The sequence below is a fragment of the Ambystoma mexicanum genome, chromosome 1q (assembly GCF_040938575.1).
Source record: "Ambystoma mexicanum isolate Mex_15411 chromosome 1q, UKY_AmexF1_1, whole genome shotgun sequence".
NCBI lineage: Eukaryota > Metazoa > Chordata > Amphibia > Caudata > Ambystomatidae > Ambystoma > Ambystoma mexicanum.
In genome coordinates, this window is record NC_090922.1 from 226,834,343 (window position 1) to 226,855,359 (window position 21,017).

The following is a 21,017-nucleotide window of genomic DNA, read 5'->3' on the forward strand; positions in this document are numbered from 1 at the left end:
AGAGTTTTAACACCATTCAAGTTGAGATTCCAACATCAGAAACCTACCGATTCCTCAACAAGGCGTTCTGTGAAACGAGAGGGGGTTGGGCACTTTGTTAGAAAATCCACTTTTAGGCTTGGAGAATGCTTATTCTCCCTTCCCCTCTGTTACAGCTGAGTCTATTCCTTGAGTCCCAAATAGAAAATGCCCCATTTTTTATTTTGTACCCGGTGTAATTCCATGCACTAAGTGTGCAATATCTGTCCCTCCGGGACCACGCTGATGATCACTGCCATGGGTACCAGAAATGTAAACCTAAATCACTAAGGGAGTACGGTCAGAAGCACTTGGCCTTATATGCCATGCTGAGATTGCACACTTCTTAACTTGAGGTCAGGGTTTTCAGACACAGGTGTTGGAGTCCACCTCAACAGCCGAGCAAAGAGGTGCCAGCAGGCAATGCTTTTTTCCAGATGATCTTCAGAACCAATGGCTTGTCTACAAAACATGGTGTGAAGTCCCCTAGCAATCATGAGGCTGCAACTATTAAAAGGACTAACACAAAAGAGCCGCGACAAAGGCACAAAGGGCTCTTAATCGACCCATAAGGGCAAGGACACTACAGTTTCAGAAGTGTCAAGCCTTGTAGGCCTCTAATCCAAACAAAAGCAAACATGTGACACAGTGATCAGAGAAGCCTCGTCCTGCAGAGAAGTGCGTTTCGAAACACAAGTTGAATTTCTGAATCAACCCCAGCAATCTAAAGCCAGATTTGAGGAGGGTTTTACTGAGGGAAGTACAATACTCTCTGCAGCAATGCACCAGAGGCCTCTAGCAGACATCCTCTTCTGAGAGAGTGATACTGGCATCCATTTTCAAAGCAGAGACCACTCTAATAAAAATATCTGCAGCCTCAAAGGATTCTCCTTGATGCCAGAAGTGGTCCAAGAACTATTTTAGGGAATTTTATGTCCAAAATGTTTTTTCATGGAAAAACATGAAAAAACAGGTAAAAGGCAGTCATATCTACCTCACGGGTCACCACTGAAAAAGTAAAGATTATACAACATGCATGACATTCAGACTGACGTATACTTGGACCGGAAATACCCAGATTATACCGGGGACATTGCCTCATATTAGGGATACCAAGAGTATGTAGACCTGGATGATGACCTCCATGGTGTCATCAGATGGAGAACCCCCCAGTTTCATCCACCTCTTCCGAACTGTATAATTTTAACCATACAGATCTACAAATCTGAGCTGCCCAACCGTTGGGTATCATTACTGATGAACCAGATGAAGATGTAGATTTTGAGGACATTATGGAAGAAAAACAGACATTCCAACTGTGTTCCTCAGTTATAGTAAATCCATTACTCTCTCTTTAACCTAGTCCCAACAAAGCGTGTGAACTTAATGGTAGAAGGAAAAAAAAGAAACCTTCCACGTTGGATTCCATTTACATTAGGGCCAGTTGGCACTTTATTATTGGAATCATGCCACTCTCTATTAGAAGCTGCTACTCTTGAGAAGAGCAAACTTACCCTGGTCTGTCTCAGAATACACACCAGACATGGAACACAGGCACTTTTAAACATTTTCTACAAAAGCTGCAACTTACACACAACATAGTCTCACAGATATAACAGAGTCGATGCCCCAGTTTACCTGGAACTGTCTCAATGGATTCTTTAGAAGCCGAGCTAAGACTTCTATATTTCATATACTGTCAGGATAACCACTGCTGTGGCTCTTACGTCTTACAACAACAGGTTGCATTGAGACGATTTGGAGGAATTGGGTAAATCAGTTACTACAGAGCATTAGGGGCCTTCTGTGAGCTAATGCCATTATTAGAAATGCCCTAGACACTGCCGAAACAGCTGTCATCGAGCAACATGGCAGTTTAAGAGGGACGAGTTTCAAGGATGAAAATTGAGCTTCCTCATTGGATAAGCCAATAGAAAAGTCACAACCCCCTTGGAAAAGGCAGTGAAGTGAAGGGAAGTCTTGGCTCGACTTCTAAAAAATCCATTGAGACAGTTCCAGGTAAACTGGGGCATCGACTCTGTTATATCTGTGAGACTATGTTGTGTGTATGCAGTAGTAGGCCTCATGGAATGTGATGAGGCAGGAGAGAATGAAGGAGACTGTGAGGTTCCATGGAAGTCAGTTAGAAGGGGACTTGGAGCTGAGATAGGAACCTGAATGGATGCATTGGCTCCACTCTCCCACTGCTAACCTGTATATGCTGTAACAAAGATGAAATAAAGCATCCTGCTCTTTTGCACTAACCTGGTCTGGTCTGGTTCCTGCTCCATGTTCTTCATACAAACCCACACACATCATTTCAAACTGGGGCATCTACTCACTTTACATTCTAGTATCCAACAAAGGCAAAACCAAGAGACCTGTCTTGAATATCAGACCAGCAAACAAGTATGTAAAGCCACAAGGATTCAAGACCACACTAGTCATTCCACTCCTCTCCTCATAAAGGTAATATACATCCCAGGACATTAAAGATTCAGACTTTCATAAATCAGTTTTTCTAAGTCAAAATGTTTCTATTGTTCAAGACAGGAACACACCACTCCCAGTTCAAACTTTTGGAATACCGTTGGCACCTTGTGGGTTCACTAAGTGCTTGCAGAAGTGGCAGCGCACTTTCGCCGTTAGAATATTCCAGTCTGTCACTATTTGGATGACTGGCTCGTAACAGGATAAAAACTAGAGGGCTGCTTGTACAATACACAAAGAACCGTGCATCTTGTACCGAATCTGGTCTTCATTCAATGCCACCAAGTCAAGCCTGTTACAGACACAAAAGCTCTGGAAAAGGAACAAGCAATACTAGCACAGGTTCCCAACTAACAGGTTGGTAGACAACTGTAAAAAAAACTCTTGGGTATGATGGGGTCCTGCATCTACATAGTTCCGCATGCACGACTCAACATGCACACCATTCAGCAGTGGTTCATGTTGGTGGTCAGATGCCTGGCGAATGGGACGATCTAGTGCTAGTATCAAGAGGTACTAGGTGCTCTGCAGTGGTGGACAAAATCAAATCTCTTGAAGGGAAGACCATTCAGACTGCCACCAGTACAAGCAACAGTGACTGCAAACACCTCACTACTAGATGGGGAGGGGTGGCACAGTGCCTACAACTCACTGTACAAGAAGCACGGACACAGGGAGTCAAATTAACAAACAGTAGCTTGTCATTCAATAAAGACAACACAGCAATGTCGTACATAAACAAGCAGGGTGGAACACACAACACTGTTGCTCCTAGCACCGGATACTGGTGATTCACCATCACCAGAAAACTACTTATCAGCAATCTCAACATATTCTTGGACTGGTATAGTATTCCAGTCCTACAATATGTGGAGAAAATGCAAGATAGTGGAAGCAGGTTTCCCCAACTAAATTCTTCAAATGGATTCCTTACTCCCACAGATTCCTTATGTATAATATCCTATCCACAGAGCAGCTGTTCTACGGAAACTTTCCTGCCACCAGGGTGCGCAGCGTAGCTCCATCCGACACCTCTATGCACTCCGCACTGGACATTACGTCGGGCCAGTATATATAGAGGTGCCGTGCCCCATGACCTCAGTTACATTTTTTCCGTGCACTGTTTTTGCTTCTGGAACACATGTGCTGAATTTTCGATTTCATTGTCACTGTGCCCAACCCTGTTTTCAAACAGTGCGCGTATTGTGTCTGTTTCAAATCCTTACCAGATTTGTTTATACAGCTTGGGGGAGGCGCAAGACACCCAGGATTGTGGGTCATGACAGTGCATGCACCCATAGGCCCTCCGGGAACAGGCGGCATAGCTTCTTTTTACTTTGGTCCACAAGACGAAGTGTGATGTTGCACGGTCTCATGGGAGGTCAGACGGTGGTCTGAGTAAATGTCCCTTCTGTGTAAGGAAAATAATCACTGCAAGCACACACTCCAGAGTGGATCCATCCCCACAGTGGCATTATTCTTACTCTTCCAAAAGGAGCCACTGATCCAGATGTTCTCCGAAAGCCAGATAAGGGACATTTTCCTTCTCAATCTTCCTCCCTGCAGGAATGGAAACTTTTGCCAAAGTATGCTTTACATCTTTGCCAAAGCACCAACTGCTTCAGCATCACTGGCTCTGGCGACTGCGCCATTGTCTTTGGCTCTGGTGTGACCCAATGTGTCTTTCGCGACAGCTCAGTACCTGCTGTGGACCACTCGTGCTTTCCTACGGGCTCAGGCCTGGCCAGGATGGGAGATCTTCTATGCCTTTGGGCATCTATCTCAGCGTCGGTCCCAACTTCGTCCTCTGCACTGTTGCCACCAAAGAACCTCTGGAAACTGCTCCTCTTCCTTTCAAGCCCTACATGTTATGTTATATTACTGGGCATTTGTATAGCGCCTTTTTTTATCATGGGTATGATATTAAAGCACTGTGGGTGGAATGCCCTCGGGGGTACCATAGTCCAGGTCAGTGGAGAAAGTAAGGTAGTAGATAGTGCTTCGGTATGTGTGCAGCCAGTTCGGTTTACTTGGTGTGTAGCTGCATTCTAATGCTAGGTGAAGTGCTGTGGTCATGTGAGATCAGTTTAATATGTGCAGTAACGCTGAGTTGTCCTTGATATCTGCATTTTGGCGGTGATGGAGCTTGTCTGTGAGATTATGTATGCAACTAGGCCGATTTTTCATGTCTAAAATGGGACATATACGACTAGAAGGAGGACCATGTGGCCTTTGTGGTTTGAGCTTTTTGGCTCCAGGGAAGAGAGGGACTTCCCGAGGAGTTCTACAAAGAGGGCGATTACATGCAAGGGCTGGCCTCAGGACCTCCAAGAGCCCAGTAGTCTAGACACATCCCGTAAACTGGATATTCTTAGACCGTCATGAACAGGGTCCCTCTCGAATCCACAGAGACACTCAAACACAACAACATGCTAACTCTTCCCTCTGCACCAACACACAATAGAATGTAGCTATACCCCTCGGTCACATACTTACACACCTCCATGATCACCCCAACAGTCTGAAGAATGCAGCTATGCCCAGTGGAAATCGGCCAGCTGCACACATAATCCCATTCACAAACTCTGCCACCGCAGAATGGAGCTATCGAAGTCCAATTGGCCTTAATGTATGTTAGGAAATATTTCCCTTTACAGCAAATTTCCTTCCATTTTTATGGACCCCCAAATGTTTGCTTTTATTTTTTATGCTGACCTATCCTTTTTGCAGTGCAGTGAAGCCTTAAACTTCACTACACTGACTTTTGCTCATTTTGTCATGGGGAAACTGACATGCCCTTCAGGCTGTCAGTACGGGGAAACATTGGGCCTCTTTACAAGTGAGCCGGACCGGAAATAAAGGTGCCGGTAAAAAGGTGGCACCTTAATCATGGTCTGCTGAAATGTGTCAGCAGGGTCAGACAGAAATCTTCCATATGCAAAAATGTGAACACCTTGTCAGTGACTGAAGCTGCCAGAGGGTACTCTGCATTAGGTTATCTCCATATCAGATGTACACTCTTTCGCCACGGTGTTGAAAACACTAGAATACTTACAGGAAGAAGTGCAGTGTGCATTTCATTTAAAACGTCTTCTTAAAGCACTTTAACTAAAGTTTGTTACATTGAACTTAAAAGCAGTGTTGCTTAGCAAGGGGGTTACCTTGTGCCTTTCCAGCAGCGATAAACAGGGGAACCAGTCTTGGCCCTATCCTGCAATAACTGAAATAAAATAAACTAAAAGCAAGAAATTCTGCTGGCCAATGCCAGCTGCAAGTCTGTATTACCAACAAAATAAAACTCAATAAATGCAGTTAACCATTGGAGTATTTGATCAAAATATAAGTATATATAGTTCTGTAACAAATGAAATAAAACAATACTATGCCAAATCCGGAAAACTATTGGCGGACGTGGTACAGAATTTGTTAATGACCAGAATGTGAGTTGTATTGGTGTGCCACCTGGAATCTTGGATGGCGTCACTTGTTTATCTCCGCCCAGGATTCCAGGTTCAAGTAGCTGTTGGGATGCTGGAGTAGCTGGCTGGGTCCGGGGTTTCTGTTGCCCAATGAACTACGTTTAAACCATCCACCGCCTCACTTACCTTTATAACAGTGGCGACGAGGATAGCTCTGGCAGCAGAGCAGACCCTGAAGGAGGAACCAACGCAGCGACCCAGCAGCTTCTGGCGCAGGCTGCTGGCAAGGCGGCCGCATCGGAGGGCCAGCGCTGTCTGGAGAGGCGGCAGCCGTCGTGTACCGGTGCTGGCTGCAGGCGCACCGGCCGGGAATCTGCTGTGCCGGAGGGCCACTGAAGGCTGCAGGCGCAGCAGCTGGGTGCTGCCGCATGACTAGTGAAGGAGGGGCGGTCCGGCGACTCGCAGACCGCCAGATGTCTCGCCGCTTCCTGCCCCCGCAAAAGAATGTAGCAGTCGTCCGCCAGTTCTTGGGGTCGGACGGACTCTCAGGTAAGAGGGTACGAGCTCCTGCCCTTACATCCTCTCCCACTTCCTGGTTTCGGCAGATCAAGTCCTCTGCTGCCCCCACGCAAAGGACCAGCGTTTCCTCGTACTGCACCCTTATAGGAGTGCAGTGATTGCACAAAGCAAATGACCGTGTAACTGAATGATTAAGGTCCCCTGCAGTTTTCACGAGGACCAGCGCATTCTACATGAATTGCAGTGAGTGCACATAGGAGCAGTCATTTGTGCAGTCGAAGTTTCAGGACTGTTGCCTGCAACTTTTCATTTCTACAATTAAGTTCCAGGATTATTATGTGCCTGCCACGTTTGAACAACGTTTGACTTCTTTCATTGTTTTACCTCACCAGTGTGTGCTCTCCAAGTGCTCATTCATCTCATAAGAAACCGGCAGCATGCAGCAAAACAATGCAAGCAATGCAAGTCCTCCACCAGCCTTTTTGCCTAACCCCGGTGAGACCCCAGTGCCATGGGACTTGTGGGTGGACACTTTCAAAGTGTACCTACGGGCCACAGGGGGTGCTAAATCCAATGATGATGACAAGCAGGTGGCACTATTAAATTGTTTGGGTACTGAGGGTTTGAGAGTGTTCAGACATTTGCCTGGAGAGGAAGTTCGCCTACCAAGCGATGGTGATGTGAAGGGGGAGAAGGTGCAGGCACCATAAGGCTTTACAACACTGCTTTGGAAAAGCTAGAGGCACGTTTTGGAGAGAGGACACATGTAGTGCTGGAAACAATTTTATTCACAGGCTCAGGCAGTGGGTGAGGGAATTGATGCCTACATCACTGCTTTACGCATGCTCATATCATCGTGCAAGTTCACCGGTGTGCTAGAGGAATATATCCATGATCAAATAATGATGAGGACTAGCGACTCCAGGGTAAGGAAGAGACTCTGGATCGAGAAGGATCCACCTTGAACAAAGTGATCGAAATAGCGAGGGCTATTGAGGAATCCAAGAAGAGTGTCCAGGAAGTGACTGATAAGTGTGAAGCCGTGCTTGTCATTACAGCCAGGAAAGGGGCAGTTGAGTACAAGGGTAGGGTAAAGGACGGCAAGGGAACGCTCAACCAGAGGAAAGCTTGCAAGAGATGTGGTTGGCGAGGACATTCCATGGGATCAAGAGAGTGCCTTGCAAACAATGCAGATTGAAGAAAATGCAAAGGGAGAGGACATTTTGCCCGAGTGTACCGCAGTGCCGCGGAGAAAAAGCAGACTATTAGAATGGTGGAGCCCGACGGAGGGCAGGAAGTGACATTTATGGGTTATGTGGGGCAAGAAACCCATATTTTGAGAGGAGTGCGAGCGCAAGAAGGGATGTTGTTGTGTGTGGGTGCGCCCAAGAATGGAAAAAGGTGGCGGTGGACCATGTTATCTGTGAATGGAGAGAAGTTACAAATGATGGTGGACACTGGGTCCCCATATACCATGATTTCCCCAGAGTTGTATTATGAAAGTTACCACACGGATGTGTCTTCCCTATGACCCCCAGACATTAATCCCTGCGCTTATGGACGCAGTCCCATCAAAGTCCTGGGCTATGAATGGGCTACGATCGAGTTTGAAGGGTGTGTCACCTGAGGAAAGTTGAATGTTGCCCACCTGGGAGATTCTGTGTTGGGATGGGATGAACAAGCTGCTCTCGAAATGGAGATATGCCCAGGAAAAGCTGTTCCCGTTCTGAGTGTAAGCCCATGGAGGATACATGTAAGGAAGGGAGGGTAACAGCTTAGTAGCTCAAGAAAACATTTCTGGCGGTTTTCTCATCTGTGTTGGGGAAGTTGAAGTTTTTTTCACAAGATAGTACTTAATATGGGTGCCATGCCGGGTGTGCACAAAGTGAGAAGAGTGTCTGTGTTGACCCGAGAGCCACTCAAGGAGGAACTGGACAAGTTTCTCGTTGCTGGCATAATAGAGGAAGTGGAGAGTTTGGAATGGTTAGCCCCGGTGTTGTTGGTGCTCAAGGCCGATGGTGGTCTCAGAATGTGTGTGGATGTAAGAGACCTAAATGTAAACATATGGGTGGATAGACACCCATTGCTCAACATTAGTGAGTTGTTAGCATATGTAGGAAAGGCCATGTGTTTTTCTACGTTTGACTTATCCTCAGCCTACCATCAAATTTACTTACAAGAGGAGTCATGACCGGTGAAGTCATTGGTGACATCATTTGGCGCTTTCTGTTTTTGCCGGATGCTGTTTGGTCTTGCTTCGGCGTCCGCCGTGTTTCAGAGACTAATGCAAAAACTGTTTGAAGGGATAGCCGGAGTAGAATACTTTCAGGATGATATTTTGGTGTGGGGGAAACATCGAGGGGAACACGATCGCAGAGTATTGAAAGTGATGGAGGTTCCAAATCAGAGTGTTTTAACGGTGAAATTGGCTAAGTATCAGGTCGGTGTTGCGAGTGTGACTTATCTGGCTCACACGTTAGATGAGAATGGAGTGCGTCCCAGGGAAGGGGCCTTGTAAAGGTGATGAAGGAGGCTCCAGCACCCGTTAACAAGGAGCAGCTTAGATCTTTCATGGGTCCGACAGAGTACTATAGCAGGTTCATTGCCTTGTATGATGAAAAGACGGTGAATATGAGAGCTTTACTCAAGAAGGGTAAACGTTTTGTGTGGTTGGAGGAGTGTCAAAGGGAATTTGAGGAGTTGAAGGGGGAAGTAGACCATGCACCTTCCTTAGGATCTTTTACACCTAAAAATAGGACCATTTTAACATTAGATGCCAGTGAGGTTGGTGTTGGTGCTGTCCTTGAGCAATGGTTCGATGGAGAGTATCACCCTATCGCTTTTGCCTCAAGGGCCTTGAGGAAGGCCGAGCAAAAAAAATGTTGTGATTGAGAGAGAGGCATTAGCTGCGGTATGGGCATCTAAGCATTTCCAGACTTTTCTGTGGGGTGTCCCTTATGTGTTGCAAACTGATCACAAACCCCTTGTGCACGTTCTGACCACCAAGGGTTTGTCGAATGCCTCTCCCAGGATATCGAAGTGGATGGTAGATATGGAAGAATACAATTTTAAGGTGGAGCACATTCCGGGGAACAAAAATGCTGTGGCTGATTGTTTGTCGCGTTTGCTTAGCTCAGTGAGTGAGGTGGAGGGTGCAAATGAGGGTGATGAGGAGGAGTGTGTTGTGGTCGCTGGTGTGTTTCCGGCCATAAGTAAGGAGGAATTCGACAGGGAATGCACTCAGGATGTTTTTCTAACCAAAGTAAAAGATACCTTAAGGGGTGGTAGTTTGAGCAAAGAGTTGATGAAGGATCATGGTCATGTATGGCGTGAATTGTCTGAGGATCTGTGTGGGGTGTCACTAGGGGCCTGAGGTTGATGCCTCCCATGAGTTTGCAGGGCAGACTAGCAGATCTGGCTCATGAAGGACACCTGGGGAGGTTGTTAACAAAAGGAGATTAAGAGAGTGTTATTGATGGCCCGGAATGGACAGTGAAATTGAAAGGGTAGTAAAGGAGTGTGGTCCGTGCGCTGTTAGCGACAAGAGTAAGTTGCCCCGGGCACGACCTGTGTGTCCAGTGGAGGTTCCGATGAAGCATGGTCGAAGGTGGTGGTTGATATCATGGGTCCCATGGACATTTTGGGAGGAGGTTTAAGGTTTTTGGTGGTCCTGGTCCATTATACCTCAAGGTGGGTGGAAGTGACCGCGTTGAAAAGTGTGACCACGGAGAAGGTTGTGGCATTCCTTAATAAGGTGTTCGATAGGGAGGGTATTCCCGCTGGTATTGTAACTGACAATGGGGTACAGTTTGTGTCCGGGCACATGCAGGAGTTCATGAGGAAACTGGGTATACGTCATCCCAAGACCGCATTGTACAATCCTTCTGCCAACAGTTTGGTAGAAAGGATGAACCGTTTTGTGAAGGGTGCGGTGCAATTGGCCGTGTATAATGGCTTGAGTTGGGGGGAGGTTTTGGCTGAGGCCCTCACAGCTAGCTTATAGGTATACTCCTTCTTCTGTCACCGGATGTTCACCATTCGAGTTGATGAGGGGCAGGAGGCCAAGTTCTAAGTTGAGGGTGTCTGCCCTTGGTGGAGGTGCACGTTCAGATGTGGACATGCAGGAAGTGTTAGCAAGGGTACGCCTGAGACAGGAGAAAACGGGGTTAGCCAGTGCGGGTAGAAAGGTTCTTCCTGTGTTGGTGGGAGATCTAGTGCAGGTCAAAAAACCCAGACATGTGCCCAAAGGGGTCAGTGTATACATGTATCCCCGGTGATTGGTCAAAGTGGGGCGGGGATATGTAGTGCTGGAGGATGGTTGCAGATGGAACAAGAGGCGTGTGGTTGTTGTGGGCAGTGAGGTGGAGAACAAGATGCCTATTGCGGGAAACCCGTATGCTGTCAGTGGTGCGGGTAGTGTGGTAGATGATTTCGATTGTGTTGCGGTGGAGGGGCATAATTGTAGGGCCAGTGTTGCGCAAGGATTGTGTAACAGTGGGGCGAGCGTTGTACAAGAGAGGTCGACTGATAATGGGAGGAATAATGGTGAGGCAGTAGCGGTGGAAGAGTCACAAGAGCAGGAGATGGATGAAAGGGAGTCGGTGGTAGGGTGTGGCTATCCCGTTCGTGAGAGAAGGGTGCCTGTTAGGTTTACAGATTACGTTTTGAATGGGCCGTAATTGTTTCCTGGCCCACCACTTTTTAGTGTGTGCTGTGTGTGCTGTGTGTGTGTGCGGGATGGGGGCGTAGTGTATGTGTCTGGTGTGTTGGTGCATTTCGTGTTTGGTGTATCCTTTGCATTGTTCTTTCTTGTTGTGTTTTGTTGTTACATTAAGGGAGGGAGAAGTGTTGTATTGGTGTGCCATCTGGAATCCTGGATGGCGTCACTTATTTATCTCCGCCCAGGATTCCAGGTTCTAGTAGCCGTTGGCATGCTGGAGTAGCTGGCTGGGTCCGGGGTTTCTGTTGCCCAATAAACTACGTTTAACCATCCACCCCCTCACTTACCTTTATAATAATGTGCTTTAAAGCAGTCCTAGGAATGAATGATCCATGAAAAGAGGTGGTTCTATGTATAAAATTAGACGGTTGTGAATGAGGTCAAAGCACGGATTCTGCAAATGGGATGAAGCCTCCCAGTGAGGCGGGCCGCAGTGATGTTTCGGGGGATTGCCGATGTCAGGATAGAATGCTGCATTGGTCAACCACTGATGCCATATTATCTTGTCATCTCTTTTTATAGAAATGAAAGCACTGGAAAGGAAACTACGAGTCTGGAAGGTGTTGGCCCTCATTGTGACCCTATTTGCCATTTTGATTATTCTTCTTGGAGTCACTCTCTGGTTAACACAAAGTAAGTAGCGGGAGGTTATAGGGAGGTCTCATGATTTCTGTATGTGCATACACACATGTTCTTACAAAGTTATTAAAAGGGCTCAAATCTCGTTTTGTTTTGCATTGCTTATAATATCTTAACTTTAAACATTCCCATTCCACCTACACTTTTTTTCACAGGGGACTGCATTGATAATGAGCAGCATGCTGACACATATTGCAGAACATCATGTTCACACAGAAGAACAACACCCTATCACCCTATTAAGACATGGGAAAAACACAAAACATTTTGTTTTATTTGGACACCCCCTCACTATACCTCTCTTCTGAGTTTTGTATTGTGAGATGATATGAGAATTCGTATTTGCCTTTAATTATTGACTGTTTTTTAAAATTCAGAGTTACACATTTTTCCTGATTGGGCTGCTTAGCCCTTTGTTTTTGGAACTATATTTCTAAAAATATTAGAAAAGGTAAAATTTCTAAAAAGAGATTGTAGTTACTAATAACTGTGTGGGATAAGAGTTATAAGGAGGATTTGTCTCTCAGCCGGAGGGAGTGTGGGTTGGGTGGACCTTCGCAAGTGATGCAGTCACTCACGGCACGCTATTGACTTTTTTTCTTGAGTGATAAGAGTTGATTAACTTAACAATTAAAAAACAACTTTAATTTAACATCGCTGATACATCACATTTAAAATTAAGTTAATATGCTATAAAACATATATATCATAATTGAAAACAACAAATAATCCCTTATTAACTATTGCATCCATCACCTCTTCAAAAGTGCATAAGAGCAATGGTTAGTGAGGCAGATTTGCCACACTAACATTAAGCCCAGAATTGGTCACTGGTAAGTAATTCAAAGTTGTCTCCACATTTTCCTAAGTGTCTACGTTGAATTTCAAGCTGGCATATTGCTTCAGTAAGTGTCCGGTGCTTTCCATGGCCTGCAGATTCTGCTTATCCTAAGTTCCCTACTTATTCCTTTCCTAAGACTAATTGCTTGCAATGAGGATAACAAGTTAAACCTAAGCAACGTAAGAAATCTGTGCAATTTAGGTGAGGGAAAAAGCATTAAATATGTCTGCGGTGATAGAAAGAGAACATCTGTGTATCAAATTCTGCAAATAATTTTGTCCCCATTCGATGGTTTCGTTCTGACTCCCATCACACAATAGCACCTTTACATTAAAATATTTTGTATGCCTTCGAACAGTCTGGTTGCCAATTATTCTTGGTAAATACTTTGTAAAACATTTCAGAGACACCTCTTAGGCTAGAGCAGCTGCTATTATGCAATGATCTACCAAATATGCCTAGTAGAGAATCATTGTTTAGCGTGAAAATATGCATATATAATAGGCCCCTACGCAACTCCATTAAATTACTGAGGGACATAAGTCCTAGCCTCATATATTGTATTGAGGTGCATTGAAAAACACCCAGAACGAGTCTCCAATATTTCCCTTGGTGTGCAGTCATAATGTCAAAAATAAAAAGTTGAATGACAAAAATGTCGAAAAAAAAATGTCGAAAAAAAAGTCAAATCTATTATTTTTTTATTTATATGTATTTTTTGGGTTTGGTAAGTATAAAAAATGGGTAATATTGAAAAAAGGGGGGTTGTTGGGACCCCCCCATTTTGAAAAAAAATGTATTGAAAAAAAAGGCGATTTTTTTTTTTCGACTTTTTTTTTTCTACATTATGACTTTCGACATTTTTGTTTTCGACCAAATGACTATAAACCATTTCCCTTCTAGTGTGTGAAGTCATATGTGGGGATCTTCCAAAAAGCTAGTTTCTAATCAATACATTGCAGGAGGAACACTTGAATGCAGTTATTGAATTGTTGCCTGCATAATCATTCATAAGTTGCATAATTAAAAAAACAGAAGGAGGGGGTAGCTTGTATTATGATACGATAAATCCCTGTTTTGACTCAGACTCTTCATTAATAAAAAATGAAGGGATTGATATGTTGTTATAACTGGGTCACACTTTACGCCTTAATTTCTCAGCCACAAGGTAACGGAAATCTTTGCTTTCCCCTCTCAGATAATACTGACTCATGTCTAGCTCCAATTATCAAACCACCCACAGGGCAACCACAAGCTTGTATTAGGGCCTCTTTACACTTTACATGCCCCGTTGTCTATACTTGTAGCTATCTTTTCCCTCTTTTGCTTTATGGTTCCGCGTTTGTTAGCCTGGAGGGGATTGCCATCTGCAAAGGCGTGAAAGCCCTGCCTTTTATTTATTTTAATCAAAATCAAATAATGCAGATAATTCCGATCCTAAAAGGGGGTCTGCTAATCAGAGCCCCTTTTCAAAATGCACCATTCCAGAATTATAGTGCATACTGTGAAATACCTGAGGGTATCTCACATAACAAACCTCTAAAAACCCACATTCAGGTGTCCAATAAAGGGCCGATCTGCACAGATCCCAAATCTAGAATTTAAAAGAGAGAGAAAGGCTCAACAGGATGGGGGATCCCGAGGTTGTAATCAGAGTGCTAACCCAAAGGCGACGCGGTACTATACTGAAGAAATGGACGAGGAAGACGAGGTCCCCAAAGCTTTTACGGGCTTTATCAACTCAACCTCCCTTCCATCTGATAAACTTCCTCTTCGAGAATCCACCATCCCCTCCGCTTCTGGTGAATCCATTACACACCCTGTTGCATTCAGAAACCATCTTTCTTAGAATCCTTCTTTTTCTGTTCACTACCCGAATTCTCCCAATCATTCTTCTTCTCGTCCCTCTGATTATTTTTTCCAGCAATCCCAACTTGCTCAGATTAAATACTACAATTCCCACAATCCCCCTTATTTATTTTACGATCCCAGCTATTCTCGTTTGCCACACAAACCCCCTACTCATTTCAAAAACCCTCCAAAACCTACCCGTCTGAAGTCACCAACCCCCCTAGTACAAAGGCTATAATTCCCTATAACCCCTCTTACCCATCCCATCCCGTAGGATACTCTGACACTCCAAACCCTTCCCTTTCCAACACAAACACTGTCTTACCCCACGGAGACAACAGACTTATGGAGTTGTTTACCTGACATTTCCTGACACAACGGTCAGGCAGAGTCAGGCAATTAACCAGAATCACACACACCTGGTGGCCCTTTCCTTCCCCCACAGGGATAAAAGGTGGAGCAAAAGAGCACAATATGAGCAAGGCAGACTGCACAATGTGAGAGCTAACTCGGCATGGCAGTTTAAGGGGAGGTGAAAGCCGGCGAATACCGAGAGGGTGACAAGGAGAGAAGTAACCTTGCCCTTTTCGATCAAGGCCCGTGAAACCTCTGCAGATGGAAACCTAAGACCATGAACAATAGCCATTGTGTGTTGCAGCCGAGTCTACAGGACGCAAGACCCTCCTTTGCTGATAACCAAGCCGGGGAATGGGGTTGGTCTCGGTGGTACCAACCTTGACTCCAAGGAAAAAGAAAGGTAAGCAGTTAATCAAAACCGGTGAGTCAAGGGGAGAATCGATAAGAAACTGAACTGTGTTGAACTGAAAAGTGGCCAATGGCTAATTTGAACTTTGAAAGACTTAAAGATACGATAGAGGAAAGAGGGGGAAAACCAGCAACATAGAAGTCCGGCACCACGTGGGTGTTCAAGCAGGAAACTCTGGGCGATTACCCAATGGTAAAAAGACTATCGTAACCAGAAGGCCTTGGGAAGAGGTGAAGAACGGTCAAAGTGGTCATACAGGGGTCTCGTAAAATCCTCTGTACTGTAGAAAGTCTTTGGCCGACAGAGAACTGTGAAAATTAAGGGAAGTGAATCCTGCACATTGAATCCTGCATATTGAAAATGGGCACATGAACTGTGTATCGTGGAAATTAGCAAGAGTGAACCCGGGATGGTAATAAAAACGAATGGAGTTTAAAAAGTCCGATGAGGAATTGTTGGTAGAAATCGGTGAGAGGGAACCTGGCAGAGGGAAGTCAACAACCAGGTTAAAAAGACATGGAGATTTGTGAAAGTGAGAAACAATTATAAAACAGGGGATCCGAGGCGGTCTTGGGAGATCCAGGGGTGAAACGTTATCACCTAAAATTCAATGAAAAAGGAACTGTTTTGTTAATTTGTTGAATAAGTCTGACACCATCACCCAAAGTGTTCTGAAAGGTCACTGCTCAGAAGAGGGGGACCCAGGAGTGAAGCTATCACCCAAAGCATTCTGAAGGGTCAGCACCCATTGGTGAAGCCATCACCCAAAGTGTTCCTGAAAGTCAGTGCCCAGAAGAGGGGGACCCAGGGATGAAGCCAACACCCAAAGTGTTCTTAGAACAGAACTTTGTGTTTGTTTGTTGAGAGTATCAGGCCTCGAAGGCAAGAGACTTTTCATTATAAAGAGACTGAACCATCGAAGAAGCTGACATCTGATACGGAACTGTCAGCTCGTGCTGGGAAGGCTCAAGCATGTGCAGTGCTCCAAATTCCTACCTGGTGCCTTGCTAAAAACGTGGGGAAGGGAGACCTCAAGGTGATCACATCCTGACTTATGATTTGAGAACAATTCTTTCTTTATTTTGATACCCTATCCAACACTCTTTCTGTAATTAGTTGTCAGGAATTGGAAATAGGTATTCCTTAGAATAGGCCCTTTTATTTTGACGCAATGCCACTAGGACTGCCTTATTTTTCATTTTATGGTTGACGCTTGCTCCCATCCTAGACTTAGGTTTAGTTTAGGTGTTTTTCCACCATGCATTTATAGTTCAATAAACACCCTTGAACTGTGATCACTTATGTATGTCTTTACTGTTGTCACCATGAATTCCTTACAACATATGTACCTTGCAGTGAACAGTCGATGACCTGACAGTGCCATCTCAAAAGTGGCAGAAAGCAGGTTCAAAGGTCACCAGTACATCCCTGACAGCTGCTTACAAACAAAGTCACTACAGGTAAAGATTGCAACTTAACCTCGACACCTCTCATCTAAATTATAGTAGTTGCTTACCCTAATCAGTCTGGTGACAGGTCAATCTCTCATATAAACCATGACTGGTTGTGGCATGGTGACTGATAAAAGCACCCAAGTATAATATCACACCAGTTTTAACTCAGTGAGCAGGGGTCAGATGTTATCTTATTTTATGTTATATGGCATTTGTATAGCACCTACCGCCATTGGTATGGCCTCAAAGCGCTGTGGGTTTAATGCCCATGGTCCAAAATGTTGGATGTGGAGGAGGATTCTAGAATTCGTGTGTGCATTTTTAGCCAGCACAAAGTAGTCAGGGATGGCTAAGTCCCTGAAAGCTTCATGGAGATCTGGATAGTGGCTGGGTGCTGTGGTGGACTGTCATGAAAGTAGGTGAGTCAAGTTGCCTGATTATGTGCACAGATGGACCGAATTATTTTGTAGGACTCAGCTGCGCACTATTGGCAGAGGAATGTTTCGTGGAGTCGAGTAGTGATTATTGCAGATGTAGGTGGGTGGATGTGCCCCGGTAGGGATACAGCATGTTCTACTGTGGTGGAGTGCTATTTGTACCAGTGAATCAAGGCTTATATCTATTTATTATGAGGCCATGCAGTTTGTATCATTAGGTTTGCCTGGAGTCCCTTGCATGCAGGTAGGTATCTCCTTGTTGTCTCATTGCGTGTCCCTCCTTCTTGTCTGAGGATGATAGTCACCCAGGAGTTGGACTAAGTCAGTCAATGTGCAGAGAGGGAGAGCCAGGTCTTGAGAGCCTTTCCCGGAAAGCACGATGATACTCTGTGGGAATGGAGTTCCAGATATTGGGAGCTTAGATTGAGAAAGCGGAACCCCCTATTCTGGTCAATTTTGGTTTCTGGAGGGCCTATAGGGTGTGAGTTTGTGTTGGAGATATTTAGTCCTATGTTGTGCAGCACACGATGGGTGATGCACATTGCCATGAAGGTGGATCATTGCCCGATCAGCAGCCAATGAAGGACATGGAGAGTGGGTGTGATGTGTTCTCTGGGGTTATGCACATTGCCATGAAGGTGGATCATTGCCCAATCAGCAGCTAATGAAGGACATGGAGAGTCGGTATGATGTGTTCTCTAGGGCCTTGGGCAACAAGGAGCCTTTCAGAAATGTTTTGTAGCTGTAGGAGATTTCTGATTGTGGCCCCCATGTAAAGGGTGCTAGCATATTCTAGGCATGAGAGGACGATAGACACAATCACAGCGACTCTGTGTGGGAGGGTCAGGAAGAGGAAGATGTGTCGGAGAATGCGTATGCATAGGTAGCAGGTGTTTGTCACTGAGCTGATGTGATAGCGTCAGGTTTGAGTCCATAGTGCATCCAAGGTTTTTTTACTGTGTTGGAGGTGGAGGGGGATGGGCCTAGTGAGTGCGGCCATGGGTAGATTGGGGGAAGAGGACAGTCTTCCAATAGATCATTATCTCTTTTGTCCCAGAATTGAGATGGAGGTGGTTAGCAGTCATCCAGTGGTCGATTTCTGTGAGGCATGATGCGAATTCCCGGGAGGTGGAGGTCCTTCGGGATCTTGAAGACTATTTGGATGTCATCTGCATAGTTGTAGCAGGACAGGCCATGAGAGTGAATGAGAGCAGGAAGAGAGCTCAGTTAGAGGTTAAAGATCGGAGGGGAGAGAGAGGAACCCTCTGCCTCGCCGTGTGTAACAGGGCGTGGAGACGAGACGAAGGGAGGCATGTGTATTATTTGGGATTTGTTGGAGAGGAAGCAGGAAATCCACTTCAGAGTTGCGTCCCTGATGCCGAGAGAGTGGAATCTGTTTGTGATGGTGAGGTGGCCAATGGTATCAAAGGCTGATGAGAGGTTGAGAAGAATTAGTGGAGCGCAAGCTTCAAAGTCTGACGTTCTTTTGAGATCGTCCCAGATGGAGACTAGGCACAATTCATTTCCTCATAGGTGTCGCAATCTGCTTTGGGCAGGGTTAAGGAGGTGGTAGGTTTCTGTACAAAGGCATAGCTGGGTGTAGGCTGTTCAGTCATTTAATTTAGCTATGAATCAGTTGTTTGAGATTGGTCTACAGTTGGTCGGTAGTAGGGGGTAAAGGGTTGGCTTTTTGAGCAGGGGTTTGATGTTCGAGGTCTTGAATTCTGCCGGAAAGGTCTCTGATCTGAGAGACAAGTTAATAATGGATATTGCGATGTTGCTGGCACAGGTTGAAGATAGGATTTCTTTAGGAAGAGTAGGAGGACAGGGGCCTCCAGGGGTTCCTGAGAAGCGGCTGTTAGATAGTTGTGATGTGCATTGGTTTCTAGCCTGAATGTTTCCACAGTTGCCTTGTGGACCAATAGCCAATATGCTGCCTGCTTCGACTCTACAGTAGAAAGGGATATACCTTCCCCTAGGGCATAGAAACCTTTCCCAGGTGGCCTCCTGGGAGCATGCTTCATAGACAGCACTGCTGTAACAAAGCTAGACCCATACCTGGGTGTTGGTCACTGTAATGTCTTTGAAGCAAGCTGGCATGGGAAGGGGCGGTGTTAGAGTAACCAAGAGGGAAGGTTGGCCTAGAGAAGCGTCCACCCACCTTGCTGTCTATTATGGATCTTTTCCCTTTCCTGCCCGCTGCTCCCCATTTCCTGCAATCAAGGAAATCTGAGTGTTATGTCAGAAGGCAAAGGGCACTTGATATATTCACATGGATTGGCCCCCTTATAGTAGGATTGCTTTGAACTAATCACTTGTAGCCTATAAAAGGACAGGGATGCTCCCTCGTTCTTTGAATGGACTCTTAGAAAAAGAAGCATACACTTTTGGATCTTTGTTGGGAGAGCACTCCATTTCAAATTCCTCTGACAAGGAGGTGAAAACAGATGGCATCCATGGCAGAGAAAAAACTGTGTTCCCTAACCATAACCTGGGAACAGTGGGGGGCTGACTGCTGCTCAGCAAAGACTTCCAAGAGTCTGCACTGGAACCAGGATCCTCTCACTGAAGGTGAGGAAACCCTCTGGGTGCCAGCCAAGCTTTCAGGTTTGGCAGTGCAGCAGGAGGCCTCATCTTCTGTGGCCCTTAGAATTGTAACCCACAGAATCAAGGAAATGACCCCTGGCTTTCCATGCATCTCTGAACCTCTTTGATGGAGGTTTGGGCACCTTCGAGGATTTCCAAGGTAAGCTGCTGCAAGGGAAATGCCAGAATCCTCTTGATCTCAATGCCAGACAGCCTCTATATCTACAGGTTCACTCAACACTTATGCCGAAGCTCCACTGTCTCCCCATCTGAGAACCACTGAGTCTTCTAGCATCCCCTCTCGATGCCACCACATGGTCATCAGCTGCTTTGAACTCACAGCCAACAGCGCTACAATGCTCTGATGCCATATTGAGCCAGCCGAGCGTGCTTACACTGAAGGCAAGTCTCTGGTTCTTTCTTCCTTGAGTCACTGAGCTTTTCAGGATTGCTGAACCAACACTACCTGCCATTCCCAGCACCTTCAACCTGCAAACTGATGCAGATGATAAACAGTAAAGCAAGGTTGGGCGCTGCCACCGCTGTCCCACAACTTGGACTCGAGCTGATACCAAAAGCGTCCATGCTCCTGGTTAGATGCCGAAAAGCTTGGCACATTGCTGTTGAGCCGAAAATGAATATGAAAAAATATTGTAAAGTGGCCCTGTCCTCATGGTCCACTTTTTGAGACTATATTTACTTCAAAGCACCCCTTTTCTGTTTCTTTCTTAAAGGACAGTTTCTTGAACACTGACGTTGTGCTAATTGAGTTCCTGAATAACCCTGTTCATCTCCCCAGAGTGCTTTTCTTCAACAGCTTACATTGTCTGTGTTTCTTTACAGGGGTGGGTTCTGGCTTGTGTTTTAGTTAGTTATTTAAATTTCTATTGTTTAATTAAAAGTCTATATTGTATAGAACCTTGATTGGACAGTGTTCTCTTTTGGAATATAGGTATGATTGCTCTTTGGGTTGCTACAATTATCACCTCACATCCCTCCTGAAGATATAGCCCGCCCTCAGCCAACGCTACCAAAAGAGGCAAAGGAGGTATACCTGTTGGGCTTTGCTTTTTTCACCTTTTTTGTTGGGTTCACAACTGATTTTCGAGTAGTGTGGGGCTGAGTAGGTGGTTTAGCCACCACTCCTCCCTGTAGTCCCTCAGAGCAGTAGTCATTTCGTCACAGTTTGAGGCTGTTTTTGCCATATACTACTACTCTTGCCCACCACATGTTTGGGGTTCTGGCTCTGGAGAGTTCACTGGTTATGTCAGGGGACA

At 45.4% G+C, this 21,017-nt stretch overlaps 1 protein-coding gene across 1 annotated transcript in view; it reads left to right on the forward strand.

Moving 5' to 3' along the window:
* LOC138521181 (CD209 antigen-like protein C) overlaps positions 1–21,017 on the forward strand; it is a 307,261-nt gene that overhangs the window by 32,773 nt on the left and 253,471 nt on the right. Inside the window, exon 2 of the mRNA XM_069633806.1 lies at positions 11,689–11,799. Within this exon, the coding sequence (XP_069489907.1) occupies positions 11,689–11,799 (111 nt within the window). The remainder of the gene's footprint in view (positions 1–11,688; positions 11,800–21,017) is intronic.